This window comes from Balaenoptera musculus, chromosome 15, assembly GCF_009873245.2.
Source record: "Balaenoptera musculus isolate JJ_BM4_2016_0621 chromosome 15, mBalMus1.pri.v3, whole genome shotgun sequence".
Taxonomy (NCBI): Eukaryota; Metazoa; Chordata; class Mammalia; order Artiodactyla; family Balaenopteridae; genus Balaenoptera; species Balaenoptera musculus.
In genome coordinates, this window is record NC_045799.1 from 70604300 (window position 1) to 70625375 (window position 21076).

Consider the following 21076-nt stretch of genomic DNA (forward strand, 5'->3'; position numbering starts at 1 on the left):
CACATTTGAAAAGCCCTCTGTAGTAGATGCCGTTGGTCGCCTACTTCCTTCATTCCGTTCTTTCTTAGCAGTGGAGCCAGCCCCAATTTGGTGTGGGGAGACAGACTGCCCAGCTTCCCAAGGTGAGTCAGGATGGATCTCCTGGGAAAGGCTGTCCCCTCCCTGATACAAGGGCCCTCTCCCCACTTCTTCTTGCCCTGGGATTCTGTTGTGAGGACTGAGCTCCAGCAGTTACCTGGCAGCCATGAGGTGACCAGCGTGAGGATGGAAAGCTGACCACCAGGAATGGGGACAGAGTGACAGGATAAACCTGGGACCCTGAGGACATCTCTGCTTTGCTGCACCTGCATAGGACGGCCTACTTCCGGGCTGCTTGGCACATGGGGAAAAAAAAAGCCTTAAGCCCGTTATGTTTTTTTTTCCGTCACCTGCATCAAAAGCACTCCTAATTCTCCCTCTGAGACCTCAGTGGCCTGTGCTTTCCTCTCTCAGGGTGGCTGCACTGTTCTGCGGTGCGCATTTACTTCTCTGCCCGTCCCACTGCCCTGTGGCTCCATTTCAACTGGCCTCGCCTGGCACAAGGCCGGACATACACGCAGCGGAGTCCGGTGTGAGCTCAATGAGTGAGGGGTGAGCAGACTCTGAGCCACAGAACAGAGAAGCCTGGGTCTGGAAAGACAGCTTCCTTCCTTGTCAATCACCGTCCTGGCCCCGCCCACAGAAAACTCATGGCTGGGCTTCCCTGGTGGCACAGTGGTTAAGAGTCTGCCTGCCAATGCAGGGGACAAGGGTTCGAGCCCTGGTCCGGGAAGATCCCACATGCCGCGGAGCAACTAAGCCCGTGAGCCACAACTACTGAGCCTGCGCTCTAGAGCCCGCGAGCCACAACTACTGAGCCTGCGCTCTAGAGGCCGCGAGCCACAACTGCTGAGCCCGCATGCCACAACTACTGAAGCCCGCGCGCCTAGAGCCCATGCTCCGCAACAAGAGAAGCCACCACAATGAGAAGAAGCCCGCGCACCACAACGAAGAGTGGCCCCCGCTCACCGCAACTAGAGAAAGCCCGTGCACAGCAACGAAGACCCAACGCAACCAAAAATAAAAATAAAATTTAAAATAAAATTAAAACAAAAACCAAAAAACAAAAAACTCATGGCCTATCCACGAGCTTTCCAGAAGTCTAGCTGTTTGTAATTTCTGAAGAGCAACCCTATTTTCTTAATAAAATAGACCCAAGACACAGCAGCGTTGCAAAGAGACATGGCAAATTCTAATCATCTTTAAAACTGATGCTGGACCCAGATCAAGTGAGGGCCACGGCCAAAGAACTGACAAGTCAATTTCCCAAATGAGCAGGGGAAAAGCCCATGTTTGCAAGGCTGGCAGAGGCACCGTGGGACCCAGAGGACCAGACTAGAACCTAGAGATCCCTGCCTCAGGGCTGGCTGAGCCTGACCACCGCGCGGGGCCCACCTTTGGGTCTCCGTAGTCGCATTTTCGATTCATGAAATCTCCAACAAGTGCCTTATCCTGGTACACCTCGGCGAGGCAAACCCTGTGGAGAGAGCAGGCCACAGTGAAGTCTGGGCAATGTAACGATGCCCACGTTCAGAACCACCGGAAGATTTCTGTCCTAACAGTTCTGGCCTTGGGTAAACATGAAGTATGATCTGCTTATGTGCCTGCTGGGTGATTATAGCTTTTGAAAATGAAGGATTTGGGGTCGGCCTGTTAAGTGCTCACGCTTCACATCTCGACTTCTCTGAGCTTCTGTCCTCCACGTGCAAACTGAGAACAGTAGCCTCCACCCGCCTGCCCTCACGGGGATTTGGCCAGGACCACAGGAGAGACCTATGTCAAAGAGGATCGTAAGTTTAAAAACAGTCCCTGGTGTTTGGTATTAAGAGCTCCGGCCTCCTCCAGCACTCTGTCCACTGCACACATCTTCACACCTCCAGGCATCAAAAGAGCCTGACCTGCCCAAAGGGAAATGGAGGGAAAGACAACCAGCGTTTGCTGGGTTCCTAGGAGCTGCACACTTTGAAAGCTGGAGCTGCTCCTTCATAAAGAGCTTGCAAGGTAGAGACTGTCATTCCACTTCACAGCTCAGTGAGGTGTAGGGTCCGCCCCTGCCCCCGAGGTCACACAGAAGCCAAGGGCCAGGGCAGGTGGGACAGGTGTGGTTACTATTGGTATCGTCCTGCTCACAGGTGGGGAAACAGCCCCTAAGGGGATAAATGCCCCGTCCCAGGTCCCACAGCTCTGAGCTGCAGTGGACGGAGACCTGGGCCTGCGCACCCTGCAGCCCCCTCACGTCCCCCTTCCCCGGCTGCTGCGGGACAAGAGGAAGAGCGTCAGGCAGGCGCCAGGAAACCCGAGTTCCAGATCTCACTTCACTGCCAGCTCACTGTCACCCCAGCCAACTTGCACGCTCTCTCTGGGCCTGTTTCCACTCTGCAAAAAGGAGGACTTTGGACCAGGTGATCAGAGCCCTTTCAGATAGAACGAACATTCTAAGAGTCTTCCACGCACTGGGGAAGTGGCTTCACACAGGAAGGCCCCTTGGTGTGTCTAACCCAGTGGTTCTCGTTGGGGCGATCTGCCCCCCGACCGGGGGGCGTGTGAAGACATTTTTGATTGTCACAGTTGGTGGGGCAGTGGGGGGGCGGAGGCAGGGAGGCTGCTAAACACCCCACAGTGCCCAGGACGCCCCACAACAGAGAACGAGCCGCCCCACATGTCAGCAGCGCCGAGACTGAGAAGCCTGGGCAGAGGGCTGAGTCTCCTCCCCAGTCCAGGGCTGGGCTGCTTCCCTGGCAATCTGGCTGACTGCAGGCAGCCCAGGGCTCGGAATCAACCCGGAGCCACGCTCTCCCACTGACCCGTGGCCCGAACATCAGCTGGTGGAAGCAGCTCCGCTTTCCGGCCCCACCCTCGTGCCGGCTGCAACACTCGGGTACCTTCCCACACCCCCCGCCGGGCTTCCCCACTCGAGCCCACGCCGCTGGAAGGAGGGAGCTGCAGGAGTCTGACGGGGCTGGCGACGGCTTTACACCCTGGCCCCGACAGACACGGACGGCGGGGCAGCCTCCCCAGCAACTGACGATGGGGGAGGCTTTGCAGCTCCTGGCCAGCTGCCGTGCCCTCACGTCTTAAGGGAACGCCCGGCTCTGCTGAGGAAATGGCCGAGTGCTTTTGGTCCAGTGATCCCGTTCCTGTCTAGCTTCTTTCTGGAGTGAGCTATGTGATGGGCCACTAACACGGAGACATCAAAAGCTGCTCTGGAGTGCTGAAACCCTAGTGGAAATGGGCGGAGGCCTCTGCTTTCACCACATGCTACTCAGGTGAGGTGAAGAGGTAACACTCAGCGCTGTCACCTAGCCTGTTTAGCCTGTTTCTTCACCTGTAACAAAGGAGAGCAGCACCTGCCTCACAAGGCTGTTCTAAAGTGTAAATAACACCTTGAATGTGAAAGTGCCCAGAATCACACCCAGCCCCCCAAAATCAAGGACAATCTCACCAACAGTCTCCAACAGACTACTGATGTGCTACTGGACGACTCAGATTTTATCTATCTGGATTTTACAGCCGACTCTTAAGCAAATGGGATGAAAGAAGAGTAAAGAATGAACTAGAAGCATTGGGATACCCTCGTCTTGGAGTCATGGAAGTTCAAAGGAGGCTTACTTATAGTTCAGGTAGGCTTGTGGGTTTTTGACTATGTAGCGAGCTCTTCGTCCGACCGAATGGGATGTTTTATCCAAAGACTCTTCCAAGGTTGAGTGCAAAATGTCCCGCACGACCTGCCAGGGGACAAACGGGCCCTTCACCTGGATCAAACACAAGCCAAGACACAAAATCAGTACCCTCGGAGCCCACGTTATGGGTCACTAACGTAAAGGAGGGGGGAATACGCTCTGTGGAGCCTCTTTCCTCAGCAGACACGCAAAACTGTCACCTCACGCATTTATTCAGTCACATTTACTGGGCACTGACCACGCACCTGGCCCTGAGTGGGTGCTGGGCAGAGAGGAATAAGACAAATCCTCCAGGTCCAGTGGGAAAAGTATCTTTTGGTGACTAGCAGAGGTGCTCGGAGGGTGCTTGGGTAATACTGACTGGACGGCAATGCGTCACAGGAGGTCAGGAGTATAGAAGATGCATTTCATTAGACGGTTTTAGAGGTTTAAGTACCCATCATGTACGCTCAAGAACGCTCTTGTGTACGGCGCCTGTGGTTACGCTAGTGGAAACAGAACGTGCTGAGTCACAGACTCAGGAGACCCTCTCAGTGAACACATGCGGGAAGGCACAGCCCAGGTAAGGAAGGGGCTTGATGACAGGGTAATTTTCTTAGCGCCCCAGCACGAGTGGGCCCAGGAATCTGGTGTAAGTTGAAGCGAGTGAGTGGAGGGTCCGTGCAAGGCTCTCCTGGCTCCTCTGGCTGCGTGGAGGGCCAGGGGGGAGGGGAGAGGCCTCTCCCATCAGTGCTGTGATGAGACAAGGCCAGGTACTAGGGACAGCAACACGCCTTCGGGTTCCTCCTGGCAGAAGGGATTGGGTGGGAATTGAGGAAGGGGTGGAGGGATAAGGAAATCTGGGGCAATGATCAAGAAAAGGGATTTAATGAGCTTGCAGGCAGCGAGCATCAGACCTGTCAGGGGGTTTCTCTTGGCTGGTATGGCTGAGAACAGGAAACACAAACGGGGCTCCTATGAAGCCGCCTCACCTACTCTGCCTGGCGGTATTACTGCCTGGAAGGGGCCCTGGACGGGACACTGGCAGAGCCCACGCTCCGGGTGGCTTCTGTGAACCAGCCTGAGGGGACATTCGCCTCGGCATGGCATGGGAGGCGGGGAGTGAACCCGGGGACATCCACCGTCCCACGCTGACTTGGTTCGCACGGACAGAGTGATTACTGTGCGGGAGGCACCACGCGAGGGGCTGCAGCTACAAAAAACAAGTAAGGAGTCCCTCTGCCTCTAGAAGCAGCCACTCCAGTGGGCCAAGAGGCGCCAGAAGCCAAAGGAGCAGCGTGAAATGTACGCGTCCAAGGGGCAGAGCGAGAGCGCAGTAACTGCTTCCCTTTGGCAGGATCAGTGAAGCCTTTCCAGAGATGATAAGCAGTTACTGAAAGATAAATAGGAGTCTTCCAGGCAGATGAGGGTGGGAGGCGGGGAGCAGGGAAGGGTCAGATTCCTGGTGAAGAGAGAGGGAGATCACAGCTCTCAGCCGTGTGGCCTGCAGCCAGGCAAAGACATAGACGCGCGAGCCGAAGCCAGGAAACAGATGTGCAAAAATAAGCATGGCGGGCGCGCGGATAACTCAGAGAACCTGCTGTCTAGCACAGGGAACTCTATCAGTGCTCTGTAATGACCTACGTGGGAAAAGAACCTAAAAAAGAGTGGATATATGTATATGTGTAACAGATTAATTCTGCTGTACACCTGACACTAACACAACATTGTAAATCAACTACATCCCAATAAAATTTAAAAAAAAGAAAACGAGCGTGGTATCCATTGCTAGGATTCTGCGAAATGCTTCTCCCAGTGGCCAAGTGGAGTAGATGGGATGGATGAGAGGTCCCAGGCACGAGCCTCCCTATGTGGGTCCCACGATGAGAGGGACTCGCAAATCAGCGGGCCCGAGGCTGGGAGGGGGCGGGGGCGCCGGGCCGTGAACCTTGGTGTTGAGGACGTTGCTGGCAATCCGGCAGAGCACGAGCAGCCCGTCCTCCTGCATGGACCAGGTGACACGCAGCCGGGTCATCCTCTGCAGGGCGCTCTGGTCGGCCTCGTCATGGTAACGCAGCCTTTTGCTTTTTTCTTCCGGGAGCTCTTCTAAGAGGGGAAGAGGAGAGGGGGCCTCTAATAACCAGTCTGGAGCTGTCACTGTGGAGAGGGGAAGGGTCCCTACCCAGCAGGTCAGACTGCACCAAGGTACTGGTTATCAGAATCTCATCGTGCGGGGAGTCACGTAAACGAATCACAAAAGACTCAGCCCATCCTGGCGGACTTTCTTTAGCCCTTTCATCATTTCTCTTTGGTCACACTTCACGGCGACGGGCTGGGCAGCCGGATGCAGCCTCTTGTTAGTTATCTGCCCATCTCTGATCCTTCCCTTGGAGGCACCGAGCCCTTTGAAAGCACCTGGCACAGAAGCCGAGGGAGCCTGCTTGGGGTGCGCTCTCTGGATAAGTGGGTCCCCACCATCCCCTGCTCTGCGACCTCAGAGATGCTGTGCAAACTCTGGCGCAGCGTGGGGACAAGGCCCACCCTACGGGGCTGCCTTGAGGAGTGAACGAGGCTGGGTATAAAACACCTCGCGCAGCACCTGGCACAAAGTAGCTACTACCTAAACAATAACAATCACTAACATTATGGAATGTTTACTAGGTGCCAAACACTGCCTTAAGCTTTTTACACATATTCACTTATAATTAAAAATAATACTTGGCAACAACCCTATGAGAAGGATACAATTATTATCCCCATTTGGCAGCTGAGGAATCTGAAACACAGAGAGATACAGCACCTTGCCCAAAGTCAGAGCCTAGTAAGCAGCAGACAGGAGTGGAACCCTGAGCTCTCAACCACTGGGTTTCCCAAAGTTTCTTCCCCTCGGGGAGACGCTGGTGGCAGTCTCACAGGCAGACGCCATATGCTGCCATATGCTACCGCCAATTCCAAAAGACTGTTTGTTTAGTGAGTGTCTTCCAAATGAGGGCAGGAGAAAAGTGGGCAAGAGCATTTAGATTCAAATCGACACCACCACCGAATTTTGCCTTGTAATGCATTCAGGTCTTTGCGAGCCAATTGATCTTACGCGTATCTGGACAGGCTAAACAGAGGAGGCTGTTTCAGCTGACGCGAGGTTATTTGTTGTGAGCACCAGCCGAATGAACCACTACAAACAGGTTCCTGTTCAAATATTCTGTTCTCAGCTGGAATAGCTATAGCCATCAGATCACTGTGAAAACACACACACCACCGAGGTGATATGAAAGTGGCCTAAAACCTGGACACTGGTCTTCTCGCTACCCTCCTTCACTGTAAATACCGCCCAAATGAAGACTCCGAAAGGGCAATCTACAAGGCACCGCACACGAGGGGTTCACGAGATCTGGAGAGATCCTGCGGGCTTAAGTGACGCCCATGTTGCCTCTGATTTAAAAACACAACGTAACTTTAAACTTTGCCCTGATTAGCACAGATGCAGATATTAAAAAGCAAACCAAAAGAATAATAGGATTTGGGCTGGTTGTGATGAGGACTTTGCTATGGATTTTTTGCCGAGGTTTTTTTTTCCCAGTTGAGAAGAAATTAGAAATTTGAACTGAGGGAGTTACTAAGTGAAAAGGCTCTACACAATGCAGAGACAGAGAAAGCAGGGGGAAGCGCAGAGTCAGTTCGAGGCCCTCTCGGCCAGCAGGCCGCGTGTGGAAAATAAAACATTATCACGCAGAGTTAGTGCTGCAAATGGAAAGAGGCGGAACCCGAGTCTGAAGGCAGAGCTCAGGCTGGGCTGCGGGGAGGCTGCTGTCCATCCCCAGCCAGACCGTGCATGCAAAGGCAAGCCTGGCACACACGAACGAGCACCACGAAACCTTTTTTCTTTCTCTTGATCTTCTTCCCAGGGTCCTTCTTCAGCCGCTTGCGCTTCTGGCTTTTCCCACCCCTCACTTTCTGGTTCCGGTCCAGCGTGGGCTCTCGGTCAACCTCAAAGTGCTCTTCCCTGTCGGCACAGAGCCCCGATCCAGCTCGTGCTTCTCCCCAGACAGTCAACCTGCCACTGCCTGGAAATAAGCACAGGACACCGGCGCTGCACAATGACCTCTGCAAAGGCCAGAAGCCAAAGCCAACGCGCAGCGATCGTGTCGGCCCGAGACGGTCCCACGTCTATTTCTGCTGAACTCCTGGCCCACGTACCTCCAGCGCCAAGAGGCAACGGGCGCTTGGACAGGAACGTCTGCAGCCTCACCGTGAGCCCGTTCTCCGACGCGGTGGTCTCCTAAAAGACGAGGATGGCACCGGATAAAGCGTGAGCTTTCATGGACCCCGGGGAGCCCAGGGCAGCCACAGCGCTCAGGTGTACGAGTCTCTGACGAAGAGACTGTGTGGGGACCGCCACTCTCCTATCACACACATACCCCCTCCCCGTGTGACCTCTGTCTTACAGACTTTCTGTTCTTTCTTTTAAAAAGGAATACTTGTCCACATCGCGGAATAAATTAGAATCCATTGGGGAAAAAAAAAAAGGCCAGGCAGATATTTAAGGGGCCTGACATACCTTTAGTATATATGGAAGTAATTATTTGTGTCTCTGGTCAATTTTCGTTTGGCCAGTTCAAAAACTGTGAGCCAGGAAAGGGAGAGGCAGGTGAGTAGCAACGGCAGCCCCCCGGGTGGGGGCCCGGGGATGGCTGCCCACGTCCTGAAAGCCCACCTTTTTGGCCTTGTCGATGATGTAGCTGGTCCAGATCCAGTTTCGCTTTAGGTGTCCGTAGAAACTGGAATCGAGCCCAGCGGCTCCCAGCCCATCTCCGGGGATAAAGCCTTCATCCACGACCTCACGGCTGCCCCTAGGAGATGGAAATAAACAGAAAACAAGCCCTCCTTGGGAACTGAAAAGAGAGCTCATGGAGTGGGTAGGGGGCATTTATTATAAGTGTTACCTTCCCAGAAAAACACCTGGCAGGTGGAAGTTAAGGGCTTGTCAAAAACCCAGACTGTTAGGTAAAATTCCCAATTTCTGCACTCTGGTTACTGGTTCTTTTTATTTCTTGACCATAGGTGAGCTAACTACAGCATGGCTGGGGCCAGATGTGAGCCACGGCCACCAACTTGCAGCCTCGGCACCAGAGGCTCAGGCTTCCGGGCCTGACGGGGAAGGCCGGTGGGGGGCGGGCCCGAGTCTGCAGGAGCAGGACGCCCGCGGCTCCGCAGGCGGGGCAGCGCGGGGCGGGGCGGGGCGGGGACGCACGCGGTGTACTCCATCATGGCACCCTTGCGCTCCAGGGTGTGCTTGTCCATGGCGCTCTCCTGCTCCTTCTGCAGACTGCCCTCCTCATCGCTGCCCTGATCGGGGCCGCTGCTCTTCCGGACGCGCGGGCAGCGCACCACGCCTAGGAAACCAGACACAAGCCCCGCTGAGGACACCTTCCTGCCGCGGCCTGCCGGCCACGGCCCGCCGAGGGGTGGCGAGAGAAGACTGGATTCCCTGTCTGTGGCCAGGCTCCCCACCAGGGCAGAGGGTCTGAAACTGGGGGACCTCTTTGCACAAAATGCACAAAATGCAGAAGGCAGCGAGCTAAAGCTGGTCGTGACCCTGAGAAAAGGGCCTGCGTGCAGCCTGTACTCTATTAAGGAGGCGAGGCGAGCAGGCAACCAGAGCAACCCCACGCCCTCTTCCTTCCAGGGGGATGCCCCGGGGAGTTGTGCGCCGCACAGAGGAAGCGACGAGTGAAAACGGCTGCACACGGTGGTGGCTGCCAGGGTCGGGCTGGTGGGGGTCTAGACAGACAGTGCGAGGCAGCGTCACAGTCTCCCTGGGCCCACTGGGCTCCAGGAGCAGCCAGACGTTTCCTGAGTGCCCCAGAGGTGCATTAATTTAGTTGGGAAATTACATTCAGTGATTCCACCATAAAGCATCTCTTGCAAGGAAATATAAAATACGACTAAAACCGTTGCTTGCGTCAGGCCAGGGAAGGCTATGATAATTTGCAGACTACAGAAGAGCCTCTCCTAACATGGTCAGCGGGAGACTGGCCTGGGTGGTGGCGAGGGGCGGTGGGGAGAGCCCATGCCCTGCACCTCCCAGCTGGAGCTTTACGTGAGACATCTGGTTCAAGCTTCACCTCAGCCCCACAAGGCAGTGGTGGTGTTCCCAGATTAGAAATGAAGAAACTGAGGCTCAGGAGGTTACAAAGAGCTTACCCAAGGTCATGCATTTGAATGGACCTTGAACCTAAGAGGACTTCAGGCGATGCTTCGCCTTGCACCACCAAGCTGCCTGTGGGAGACGCAGATTCAGGCCCTCCCCAGGGCTGCTGAATCCAAATCCCTGGACCGTGCCCAGTAATCCGCATTTCAGCGGGTTCCCCAGGTGCTGCCTGTGTGCACTCATGCTCTGGGAGTCCCACTTTAAAGGATGCTCATGTCTTATTATTGATGGGGCAGAACCCCCTCAAATGTTTGTTGAATGAAGGGACAATCAATGCCTGATTAACGGACTCAATAAGCCTCCCACATTTTGGCTCACGAACGTGGGAAGGGATGGAAATTCACCAGTTGTCAAGCCTGAGAAACTTTGGTGCAAATAACATACTGGTTCGCAAATTTTTATCTAGGTATAAAATGCAGGGGAATTAGGGCACTTTAAAATCTGCCCTGGTAAAAGCCTAGCTCACTGCTGATGCCAGAGGATTCTACAAAACACTGTTTCTAAAATTTGTCTGGATCCATTAAAGGATCTATACAAGTGCTCATTAGCCTATTGGCATTAAACAGTTCTACCCAATAAACATGTGGCTCCTGCTTTGCAAAAATCAAAGTGTAACCTTGATCTTCCAGCTCTGTGACAGAAGGAAGAGAGGGAGTCCTCTCCCAGGTGCAAATGGAATGTGGCATCCTTTTCCTCCTGGGACAGGTGGCAAAAAAGGAACTGATGAAAACTGGCTTAGAGGAAAGAGCACAAGACTGGAGGTTCTAACGCCTTCTACAAACCCTCCATTCATTCCATAAACATTTACGGGATGTCACCTATGTACCAGGCACTTTGAGACATGCTGGGGATACAAGACAAATTTCCTGTGCTCAAGGAATTCCCAGAATGACAGCAGATGACAGTAAAGATGCTGGAAAGGCTTTCTCGGAGAGAGAATGCTTGAAGTAGGTGTGGCCATCTGCAAGGTGAACATAGGTCGGGATGTTCCAGAGAGAGAAGAAAACACAAGCCAAGGCTTAACTCAAAGCCCAAGTCATCCGACCCACTGGACAGTCTGGTCAGTTCCTCCTCCTAAAGACCTCCCAACCTGTCCTCTGTCCTTCACTATCACTATCAGCGGACCTCTCCTGGACCCGAATCACAGCCCCCAGCTGGTCTCCCTGCTTCTACTCTGGTGCCTCTCAGTCTGTTCTCCATCCAGCAGCCAGGGCAACTTTGAAAGACCTGAGATCTTGGCTTACAACCTCCAATGGCTTCTCGCTGCTCTCAGAACAAACCTAAACTCTTCCTGTGTCCTGCAAGGCCCCAGAGTCTGCTTCCTGCCTGCTTCTCCATCTCATCAGCTGCCACTCCCCTCCCACGCACACCGGCCTCTTCTGTTTCTCCATCAACACTCGGGGCCGTTGCACCTGCCTGGGATGCTCCTCCTCAGCTCTGGTCACGGCTGGCTCGGCCTCATCCTTTAGAACTCAGCTCAAAGTCTCCTCCTCAGAAAGGCTGCTCCTGACCAGCCCAGTAAAACACCCTCGATTCATCACCCGGTGTGTTTCCTCCCCAGCTCTTATCACACTCTGGATCTCTGTGTGCTGTGTCTTCGCCAAGACAGCCTAAGTCCTGTTGCTGTGTTATTGGGCGTAGGAAAAGACACACACAAGGTGTTCAATAAATACCTACAGAAGGAGCAAATGAATAAAGACAAAAGCGAAGCTGCGTGGGCTCAATGGGGTGGAGGGCTAGTGGCCCTCCCAGGTGAGGCCCACCACTGTCCTTTCTAAGGGAGCTTCCAGGACACTCCAGGCCTCCGGGGGACAGTCGGAAAACCAGCAGACGGCTTCTAGTCTCTTCTAGCTTTAACTCCCGGCTATCCCACAGAAAGGAGGGAAAACGGCGAGTCCAGTAAAGACGGATGGTACCTAGTGGGGTGTTGAGGCAGACGCACTGCAGATCGAACCAATAGTTCTCCACGTCCTGCATTGAGTTCAGGACGTAGAGACGCCTCTCGAAGGGCCGGCTGCTGTGGGCCAGGTTGTAATGGGGGTCACAGGTGGTGGTGTCCACGATGACCACGTTCTTCTTCAAGAAGATAAAGACCTACGAGGGAGACACTGGATGGGGTGAGGGGAGAGCCTCAGCCTCAGCATCGGTGAGGTGTCTGGAAACTGTGCTTAGCAGTCAGGACCACCTTCATCTGGGCCTGGAGGCCGTTACCTGATCTTTATCCTGAAACTTCTCTGTGGGCCCGAACTGGAGCAGCCCCATGTAGCACAGCTTCTGAAGGTTCTCCACCACCGAGAAAATGTAACGTCTGGAAAACACAGGAGGGTGGCGGGTTCTCAGCTGCCGTCAGGGGGTCTGCATGGGGGTGAGGGATGTGACTTGCTTCTTCTCCGCTCTTCGACCTGTGGGACCTCGAGGACGGGCCTCGGGCCTGAACTGTGCTGAGACCCAGAACCCCCATCCCAACACCAAGCAGGGCAACGGGGCATTGATCCTACTTGGGGGGCTTGAGTTCGAAAGTAAAAGTAACAAAAGGAAAGACCCACCTCATTACCTGCAGTCTTTATCAGCAGATTTTACTTTAAAAGAACCTTGAAAGCAAGTACTAAAATGTCCCAGCCCACACTGCATTTGCCTCTGTGCTTTATGTAGAAGGCACAGGTGGCTGAATTAATGACCTTGGGTCGCTACAACCTGGCAGGCAGAAACCTTTCCTCTTCCTGATCAACGATTACTCAGAAGCCCAACTCCAAGGGGCCTACCAGGACCCTCGGCCGCCCTGAGTCAGCTGCAGGGACCTCACCTCTTGTACAGAAGCTGTTGCCGGATGGGCCTGGGGAGAAAGCGGATCAGCGTGTGCTTCTTCAGAGGGTCGTTCAGAAACTCCTCGAGGTTGTCCACCTGAGAGGTGATTTTCAGGTTCAGCTCACCCTCAAGGGCAGGGTGAATTGCAAGAATTGTGAAAAAAACACCACTACTTTCCAGGCTGTGGTCTCGCTGAATCTGGCCTTCCGTCCCATGGGGACAGCACCCCCTCTTGCCTGTCCCTCCAAACCTCCCACATCTCTCAGTCCTGACGCCCCTCCCCTCCAACCCATCTGCCACACTGCTGGGTACAGTAAACAGGTGGCTTCACTCACTGCTGGTGGGCATGCAAAGTGCTAAAACATTTCTGGGGGACAATAGGGGAATATATTTATTCATACTGAAAAAGTTTTAAAAAGATGAAGGATGCTTATTGCCTTTAAAGCCAGTGATTCTACTTCTATCCTTAACCTAAGATGAAAAATTTTGGAGCTGCCCACAAATACGTCTACCAAAAGGTATTCATCAACATGTCACTTACACCACCAAGAAACTGGAGCTTAAATGTCCAAAAATAGAGTATTGGTTAAATAAATTAGGGTACGTGCATAAGAAGGAATACTACGGATTTACTTAATATCAAGTTAAGGCAATGAAGTGGAAAATACAATACATTGTTCAGTGGAAAGAACAGATAATAAAAGAGTAAATACAGTATGGTCTCAAATTTTTTTTTAAAAAGGAAGACCTCATATATATATATACATGCATTACATACAAACATGGCATAGGAAGAAAAAGACTAGAAGAAAATGCACCAAAAACACTAGCAGTGATACCTCTGAGTGATGAAGTTACAGCATTTCTATGGTAATTTCTATTTTTTCCTTTTTCTGTATTTACCAAATTTGTAAAAATATATTTTATTGCTATACCATAATTGTCTGTCTTTTGACTGATCTAGAAGAACAAGTCTTTGAAATATTTCCCTTGACCCACCATCTATCCATCCATCCACCCACCCAATCTATTCTGTCTGCCTTTCTTTCTATCTATCTATCTATCTATCTAGCGAGCCACTCTATCTATCTATCTATATCTATCTATCTATCTGGCGAGCCACCCACCCAGCCAGCCAGCCAGGCAACTGCAAGTATTTTCCCTTGACCAGGTGAGTGTAGGCCCTCTGGTATGGAGCTGAGGGACCAGCCCCTGAGAAAGCCTGGGAGTCATCAGTACCTTGTAGCTGACTTGCACAATCTGGGTGAAGATGGAGAGGGGCAGGCAGAGAAGAATGTCGCTGACCAGAGCCCAGCCGAAGCCAAAGTCCTTGTGGATTGGGACGGGAGGGATGTAGCGCGTCCACGAGGCTTCATCCACGTACACTAGGGGAAAACAGGGGTCAGTCCCGAGACAGGGTCCTGGTCATGATGCTGGTATCGCCTCCCAGTAGGTCTTGGTTCCCTCTCACCACAAACTAGGGCAACACCCTCCTTGTCAGGCAGGAAGCCCAGAGGCTCAGGAAGTTTGGATTGTGTCTTCGTTTTGATCAGGGCAACATGGGGACTCAGCCAGTTCAGATCATAAGGACAAGCAACCACCGTGACTCCCCTCTGGACCCCACTGTGGCCTGCCTGCCCAGGGCATCTCACCGGTCTCTGTGGAGAGCTCCACTTCACCCTCCCGGGTGGCTCCATCTTGGGTGTCCTTGGGTGGGGCATCGAAGGAGGCCTCCAAGTTGCTCCCGGAGGAGGATGGGGCCCCCGTCCTCCTTTCGCTGCTGAAGCCCGGCTTCTCCACCGTGTTGCTGGCAGGGTGCCCATAGATCAGGTACCACAGAAACATGTGGATCACCCGCAGGCGAGGCATTTTGGGCAGAAACCCTAGAGAACGCCCAAGTCCAGGAACTGGGGCAAGAAAGGAGGGCGATGCTTGAAAATCCCAGATTTAAGTGAGTTCAATTCATTCAAAAACTATTGAGTGCCACTGTATCCCAGGGGCCAGGGAGACGGCAAATGTTTTCACCCTCACGGGACTTACTTTCTAGCGGGAAAGGGCAGACAGCAACAAACTACCTAAGATAGTACATCGAATGGAAAGAGCTGATGCAGAAAATAAAGCAAGGAAGGCAGAGGAGGGCTATAATTCTACAGAGGCCTGGAAGGTCTCACTGGGGAGAGGCCTTAAGGGACGTCCTCGAGTTGGTGAGGGAGCGGGCCATGCAGACACCTGGGCGACATGCCCCCCCAGGGCGAATGCAAGAAGCCTGAGACGGGGGTGTGCCTGGCACATTCGAGGAAGGGCCAGGAGGCCCGAGTGACGGGGTGGAGCAAGGAAGGAGGAGCGCGCAGGAGGTGAGGCAGAGTGTAACAGGGCAGGGGGCCACCACGACAGACCCCAGCAAGAGGACCTGAGGCTGATGGGGACTGTGCAAAATATCCCAGAATCTAGGTTTTTCGAAATGGCTTATTTCTTTGACACAAAGTGCTCCTTGACTTTCCGCAGCGAGAGGAGACAAGTGAGAGCCAAGGGAGGCACAGAACAGGGTGGCGAGGACAAGGGTCTGGGGGGCCCCTCCTCTGCCGTCAGGCCTTGACCGTGCGAGGAGCTCTCGGCCGCCTCCTGTCCTCTCAGGCGCACGTGCTGCTCCGCTGCGCCGCCTTGTGCGCAAGCTTCTCCCTCCATCTGTACTTTCTAACTGTGACCCCTTAAGAGTCTGGGCCAAGTCCGTGTGCCTGGAGCCCTCCGCAAGGGAAGTCACACAAATGACCTCTCCTGCTCAGAACCCCCGGGTTGCCGGGTCCCCCACCAGGACGTTTCTGCCTGACAGAAGTCTGTGAGCTGTCACCATTGCCCTCCTCCTCCAGCTGCACGTTGTGACCAGCAACTACAACTACACCCCAACTACGAAGGCCCGGCCGTGGGCACCGGCCCAGCACAAGCTGACGTCAGAGCAGCTTGGTGTGGGGTGAGGGGAGACAGCCCTGTTCGAGATCTGCATCCCAGAAAATTAGATGAATGCTCAAAGCCATCAGTGGCTGTAACTACCAGAGGCTTGTGGGCTCAGGAAAGGCAGAGATTTTCTGTGGTTTACAGAATGTTCCAGCCCAAGGGTATTCAGCAGAAAGAGTTAATCTTCGTGAACAATTCCTCAGGGTGGGACCTGGCATAATTTCACCTGGGCCTCACAACAGCCTTGTGAGGTACTCCGGGCAAGAATCACCCCCATTTTACAGACAGGAAAACTGATGCCGGCACGTGACCAGCCCCCCCATGACCCCAGCTGTTGATTCAGACCTGACTCTCTGCCTGCAGCCCAGGGCTTGGATGTGCAACACCAAGTGACTCAGAAGACCAAATGAAACACAATCAGACCCTGACAAGAAGCTGCCTTTTACCTACAACAGGGTGATAGTTTTTCAGCTGGGTTATGCCCATCTTCTCATCAGTCTTTTTCACCCGTCCACTTTCTAGTTTAGAGGAAGCATTCAGCTGAGAGTCTCCTGATCCTCTTGGGCCTCCTTTTCCTTGACTTTCTTCTTCAGCTTCCCCTTGAGGCACTGAAGGCTGGGGCGCTTTAACCCTGAAGTTCAAATATAAGATGTTAGAAAACCAAGGGCTGAGAAAGGACAGGGTCTGTCCTCAAGAATTTGGCCCTGGGGTTTCAAATCAACTGCCTGTAGGGGCCAAACAGGTGATGCAAACGGATAAAACATGTCAGGGCACTGGACATTTGGGGGGTGACCTGGACAGTGGACCCCCACCTACGGGGCAGCTGCTACCTCGTGAGAAGGGCAGCCCAATGTGCTGGGTCCTCTGACACTTTCATCAATGCCAGAAATCAGGAATTTGACATGAAATTAATTGGTAACTGATTCAAAGCACCTGTGGCCAAGGCATGGCAGGCCACAAAAACCAACATCTGAGAGCCCAGGCGCTACCTCTAATTTAAACCCAACTGAGAACGTTCTCCCACCGAGCTTTCTGCCGGTCCATTAGGTTGCTTATGAACAAAATGAAAGAAGACCTCAGAAAGGCAACCAGAATCATTCTGAGCTATATTATAAACTAGGCAAGTCTCACATGTCATAGGGCCTGTGACTTGGACCACTCTGTCCACACTCCATTAGAGAGTATGGAATTAAGAATGTTAGCAGAGGGGGGAGGAGGGGGCAAGATGGGGGAGGAGGGGGCAAGATGGCGGAAGAGTAAGACGCGGAGATCACCTTCCTTCCCACAGATACAGTAGAAATACATCTACACGTGGAACTGCTCCTAAAGAATGTTAGCAGAGGGGAACTCTGCTCATTATTCTGTAACAACCCAAATGGGAAAAGAATTTGAAAAAGAATAGATACATGTATAACTTTATATATATATATATATATACACACACACACATATGTATAACTGAATCACTTTACTGTACACCTGAAACTAACAATATTGTTAATCAACTATGCCCCAATATAAAATAAAAATTAAAAAAAGAAGAATGTTAGGATTTTTTTCCTCTTAAAGAATCCAGAAATTGATCCTTTTTGAGACTAGGGGATCATGAACCATAAACCCCAAACCAGTGACTTCACTGATTTCACAAAAGTATGAATAAAGGGCTTTTGTGGAAACTGCTTCAGGTTGGAACACAAACCCAGGGAGCGTCACTGTGAATTCCCATGGGAGCTGCCACTTGCCTGTTGGCTGTGCTTGAATTGGACATCCGGAAACGAACCTGCTCGATAGCACTTCTCACGAGAGGGTCGTTCTGGTCCATGGACGGGTGCACCACCAGATCCACCTGCGGAGAGAGGTCGGGGGGGTCCCAAAGGGCAGGGGAGGTGCCAGGGGAGACTTAGTTCCACAGCTCGGTTCCCTGGTGGAACCCTGGTTATACCTGCTGTCATTGACATTTCCAAAAGGCAGTTATGAAACGGGACGTAAAATGCTAAACAGTTTGCCCTTACAGTTTCTGGCATCAAAATCCCTCAAGTGCCCAAGCCAGAAAGCTCCGCCATCCGTAATGTGCTGCTCTGACTGGTTAGGAATTCTGCCCTGGAAATCAAGCGGTCTGCCCTGCAGCCCCCCAGCTGGGCTGCCATGGCCCACTGGTCCTGGCTGCTACCTGGGGGGCTGCTCCCGACACCCCATCCTGCTAGCTGAGCATTTCCCACAGTTGCTCGGGAATCCTGAGGGCTTCCATCTGGAAGAGGTAAGCGGCTTTCATTAATCTCCCCTTGCTGAGAGTGCCATCGGGGGACTCCTGCCAGCTGTGCCTCTAAACAAAGTGACAGAGGATTTAGGGCTGCCTTTGTTGTTTTAGCTTTTCCAAGGTACTGAGGCTTAACAGTAAGGTGGTTATCATTTCTCGAGTGATAACTAGACTCACAAATGGCCATAACTCGGTGGGGCTGAGCAGCAGATGGGAGTGTGAGGCCTGGGCCCCAGGAGACAGCAAGGTAAGGTTTTCTAAACAAGTAACTCTGGCCAGCAGGCTTCGTGCCCAAAGTGGCCTGAAGAGGGTGGGTCACAGGGGACAGGTGGCCACGCCTGGACAGGGATTCCAAAGGCCACACGTGGCTCCATCTCTTCTGCTCCTCACTTGGGAAATGGAGGCCCTTCCCCGCTGCCCTGCCAACTGTTTTCGTGGTTTTGTGAGGTTCAAATGAGATACAGTTAGGCAACACCTCAGAGAATCTATAAGCCAGGTGCAAATACAAAGCATTCCTAGTTCCCCACTTTCCGCAGCCAAATGGCCGGGCCAACTTCCCAAAAGTCCGATGGACAGGGCAGGATGCAGGAGCAAAGGCAAAAGGCAGGTGCCGGACACAGCAACTCCAGCCAGCGTGGCTCCAGCAGATCGGCGCGAGCCAACCAGCAGCACATGCTCTGGGTGCCAGAGAAAGTGCTGCCGAGAAACTGAAGCTTACCCTGGAGGCAGATGTACAATACGGCGGCCTTTCCAGCTGGCAAATGGGCTACTACAGTGGTAACCCCCTGGCAAGAGGCCCCCAGTACTGGGACACTGATCGATCCTCAGTGTTCACCTGGGACACTCACTCCTCATCCCCACCTCTTGCCCACTCCCTCTGGTACCACCGATGGATATGGGACCAAATAGGCATGGGGGACACGGCAGATGTCCATATGTCTATATAAACACAGTCTCTCTCCACTCCTAGGCTGGGGGTGGATTTCATTTCCCTGCTCTCAGTTACTGCCTGAGGAGGCTGCACATTGGAAAGACCTGCTCCGTGAAGACCAGCAGAAATCAGAGGCATTGCTGCTGACCAGCTGGGCTGCTGTCCCCCAGTGAGAGAGGTCAGCACCAGGCCCTCCTGCCATGCTCAGGGGGACGAGAGGCAGGCAGCCTGGGGAAGGGAGAGGGGCGATGTCAAGGGGACTCACAGCAGATATAAAAACTGATGAGCTGCCCAACTTGGAATGGTAGAAACAGAGTTTTTTAAGTCATTTTCTGGTACTGCTCTCTGTTTCTCAAATTTCAAAGGTCTCAAGAAAATAAGATAAAGTAAAAAAGACCAGAAATTACCTTGCCAGATTATTAAGAAAACAAAACATCAAAGCAGAGCTTTCTTAAGGCAGAGATTTAAAACGTAGTCAGAAAGAAGGGCAGGAAATTACAAATGCCTATTCCGCAGCACCATTCCCTTTGGTCCCAACGCCCAGCCGGGTATCTCAAATGACTCTGACCCTGAAAAATTTATGCCTTAGAATATGTGCAAAGCCACTGAGCTGCAGTTGCTATGGGAATGGCCCAAACTTTAAACTTTACAGAAACAGATAAATTGGGAAAGAAGAGATCCACTGTCCCCGTTGGACGACCCGGCAGTGCATGCTAATTGAGTCGCTGACATCATTTCCTCTGGGATATGTTTCTGCAGATTTCTGTAGCTAATGTTCTTGCTGCTTAGTCTAAATTTTCCACCTTCCTTTTTTTTTTTAAAATAAATTTATTTATTTATTTATTTTGGGCTGCATTGGGTCTTCGTTGCTGTGCTCGAGCTTTCTCTGGTTGTGGCGAGCGGGGGCTACTCTTTGTTGTGGTGCATGGGCTTCTCATTGCGGTGGCTTCTCTTGTTGCGGAGCACAGGCTCTGGGCGCGTGGGCTTCAGTAGTTGTGGCATGCGGGCTCAGTAGTTATGGCTTGTGGGCTCTAGAGCGCAGGCTCAGTAGTTGTGCCGCACGGGCTTAGTTGCTCCACGGCACGTGGGATCTTCCCGGACCAGGGTTCGAACCCGTGTCCCCTGCATTGGCAGGTGGATTCTTAACCACTGTGCCACCAGGGAAGCCCTAAATTTTCCACCTTCTAAATGTTGCTTAATTTCTCCCAGTACTAGTCAGCTGAACCTGGATATGCCTCCCTTTCCATCCTCTCCTTCGAGGCTGGCTGTGGGGCAGGACACCTGCCTTGGGCTGCACAGGCTGCTCTACAATCCAAGCAGGTTATTCCTCTTTTCTGTTTCCAGCTTCCACAGGAAGTGGAGATAATCCCTGTTGCCCCAGTGAGGAGGCATAATGGGAAATTCTGAACTATCGGCAACAAAGGAACAACTGAGGGACAAGGATGTGGGAAGCTGGGTAAGAAAACACCCAGCACGCGCGGCGGTCTGCGTGGTTACCTTCTTCTTGATGCCGTCTTGAATGACTGTCGTCCGATACAGCCTCAGGAGGCCTTCCTCGGACAGGTTCCGCACCAAGCGAACGATGGACTTCTTGCAGCACTTGGTGGACACACCTTCTTGCTTCTCCTGATCCATGATCATCTTCTGAATCCTGCAGCATCACAAAATAAGCCGTTAATATTCCCAGTCTCAACATGGAAGGCCTTTCTAAACCCAGGCAACCAACACCTGCCTAATGGGATCCGGCAGAAAGTAGGGGAGAATTAAAGGGTGTTTCACCACTGAAAGGATGACTTCTTAAGATAGCAAAGATCACCTCCCTTTGTGATAAATGAGTTAGCTAAAGACAAGCCACCATGCACAGCAGCTTCACGTTCAGAGCCTTTCACCAGGAACTAAAGAGATTACATGATTCGTGACAACGATGGTGGGGAAACTGAGCTCCGTGATGGAAATCTGTCTTCAATGAGTCTCCATGCTAATTCAACATCCAGCTAAGGAATGTTCCAGTTTACCACTGTTGACACCCTCAGATCTGAAGCTCTTTTGACTCCTCTCCTCACGTATCTTCTCTCTAGATGTTACTGAGTCACTATGGTGATGTTTCTATATCACGACTCACAGAATGGCAGGCCCAGAAGGGATATTAGGAGCACCTAGTTCCATCTCACCTGCACAGAAGAGGA

At 52.6% G+C, this 21076-nt stretch overlaps 1 protein-coding gene across 6 annotated transcripts in view; it reads right to left on the minus strand.

Moving 5' to 3' along the window:
• The window catches only part of GTF3C1 (general transcription factor IIIC subunit 1), a 73255-nt gene that overhangs the window by 16954 nt on the left and 35225 nt on the right, over positions 1-21076 (minus strand). For all 6 annotated transcript variants that reach the window (XR_005016389.1, XM_036824728.1, XM_036824727.1 and 3 more), the window contains 15 exons: positions 20388-20541; positions 17445-17548; positions 16149-16333; positions 14403-14657; positions 13990-14135; positions 12749-12846; positions 12157-12253; positions 11862-12039; positions 8986-9127; positions 8449-8584; positions 7932-8013; positions 7610-7798; positions 5686-5843; positions 3688-3830; positions 1474-1555 (listed from right to left, as the gene is read on the minus strand). Coding sequence is in view for 5 of the 6 variants with exons in the window: in XM_036824728.1 (XP_036680623.1) it covers positions 1474-1555; positions 3688-3830; positions 5686-5843; positions 7610-7798; positions 7932-8013; positions 8449-8584; positions 8986-9127; positions 11862-12039; positions 12157-12253; positions 12749-12846; positions 13990-14135; positions 14403-14657; positions 16149-16333; positions 17445-17548; positions 20388-20541 (2149 nt within the window). In the remaining variant the exon portion in view is untranslated. The remainder of the gene's footprint in view (positions 1-1473; positions 1556-3687; positions 3831-5685; positions 5844-7609; positions 7799-7931; positions 8014-8448; positions 8585-8985; positions 9128-11861; positions 12040-12156; positions 12254-12748; positions 12847-13989; positions 14136-14402; positions 14658-16148; positions 16334-17444; positions 17549-20387; positions 20542-21076) is intronic.